Source organism: Penaeus monodon, chromosome 29 (genome assembly GCF_015228065.2).
Source record: "Penaeus monodon isolate SGIC_2016 chromosome 29, NSTDA_Pmon_1, whole genome shotgun sequence".
NCBI classification, from domain to species: domain Eukaryota; kingdom Metazoa; phylum Arthropoda; class Malacostraca; order Decapoda; family Penaeidae; genus Penaeus; species Penaeus monodon.
The window spans coordinates 9675898-9676410 of NC_051414.1; the positions used below are offsets into that span (position 1 = coordinate 9675898).

Genomic DNA, 513 nt, shown 5'->3' on the forward strand with positions numbered 1-513 from the left:
AGAAAACAAAGAAAAGGAAAGCACAAAACAAAAGGCAGATTTTACCTGGTATAGATCTAAGATGGTCTTCATCTCCTCAAAGGCCTTTTCTGCCGTGAACTGTGTTGCTATTGCCTTGTCAATAGAGTTGATCAGCTGCTGCACTTGGTCATGCTCACGGAACATGTCGAGAGTGCAGGAGAGCCCCATGTTATCCTCCATTGCGTCTGTGTCTTCCTTGGACCCTTGCATCTCCATCTCTTCATCGACTGCCATGGCTGCTTTGGCGATGATTCTGAGAACAGGAGAGACAAAGTTGGCAAAACAGAGTAATAACAAGAGAGAGAGGTTGAGAAGAAAGAGATGGTGTTAAGAGAAAAGAGTGTGTTAGAGCTGAAGAGAGAGTTTGAAAGAAAAGAAGCATTGCATATTTAGATTCATATCCATCAATACAAGAAAAGCAAAAGACAACATAAATTTGTTTTGCACTTAACATAAATATGAGATTATTATGTACAAAAATCTCCAGTTATT

General features: G+C 39.8%; 1 protein-coding gene across 1 annotated transcript in view; it reads right to left on the minus strand.

Annotated features, from left to right (window-relative positions):
• Positions 1–513, minus strand: part of LOC119591726 (tubulin-specific chaperone D-like) — a gene marked incomplete in the record, with an annotated part of 16121 nt that overhangs the window by 13081 nt on the left and 2527 nt on the right. The window contains 1 exon segment of the mRNA XM_037940475.1: positions 46–274. Coding sequence (XP_037796403.1) covers positions 46–255 — 210 coding nt within the window.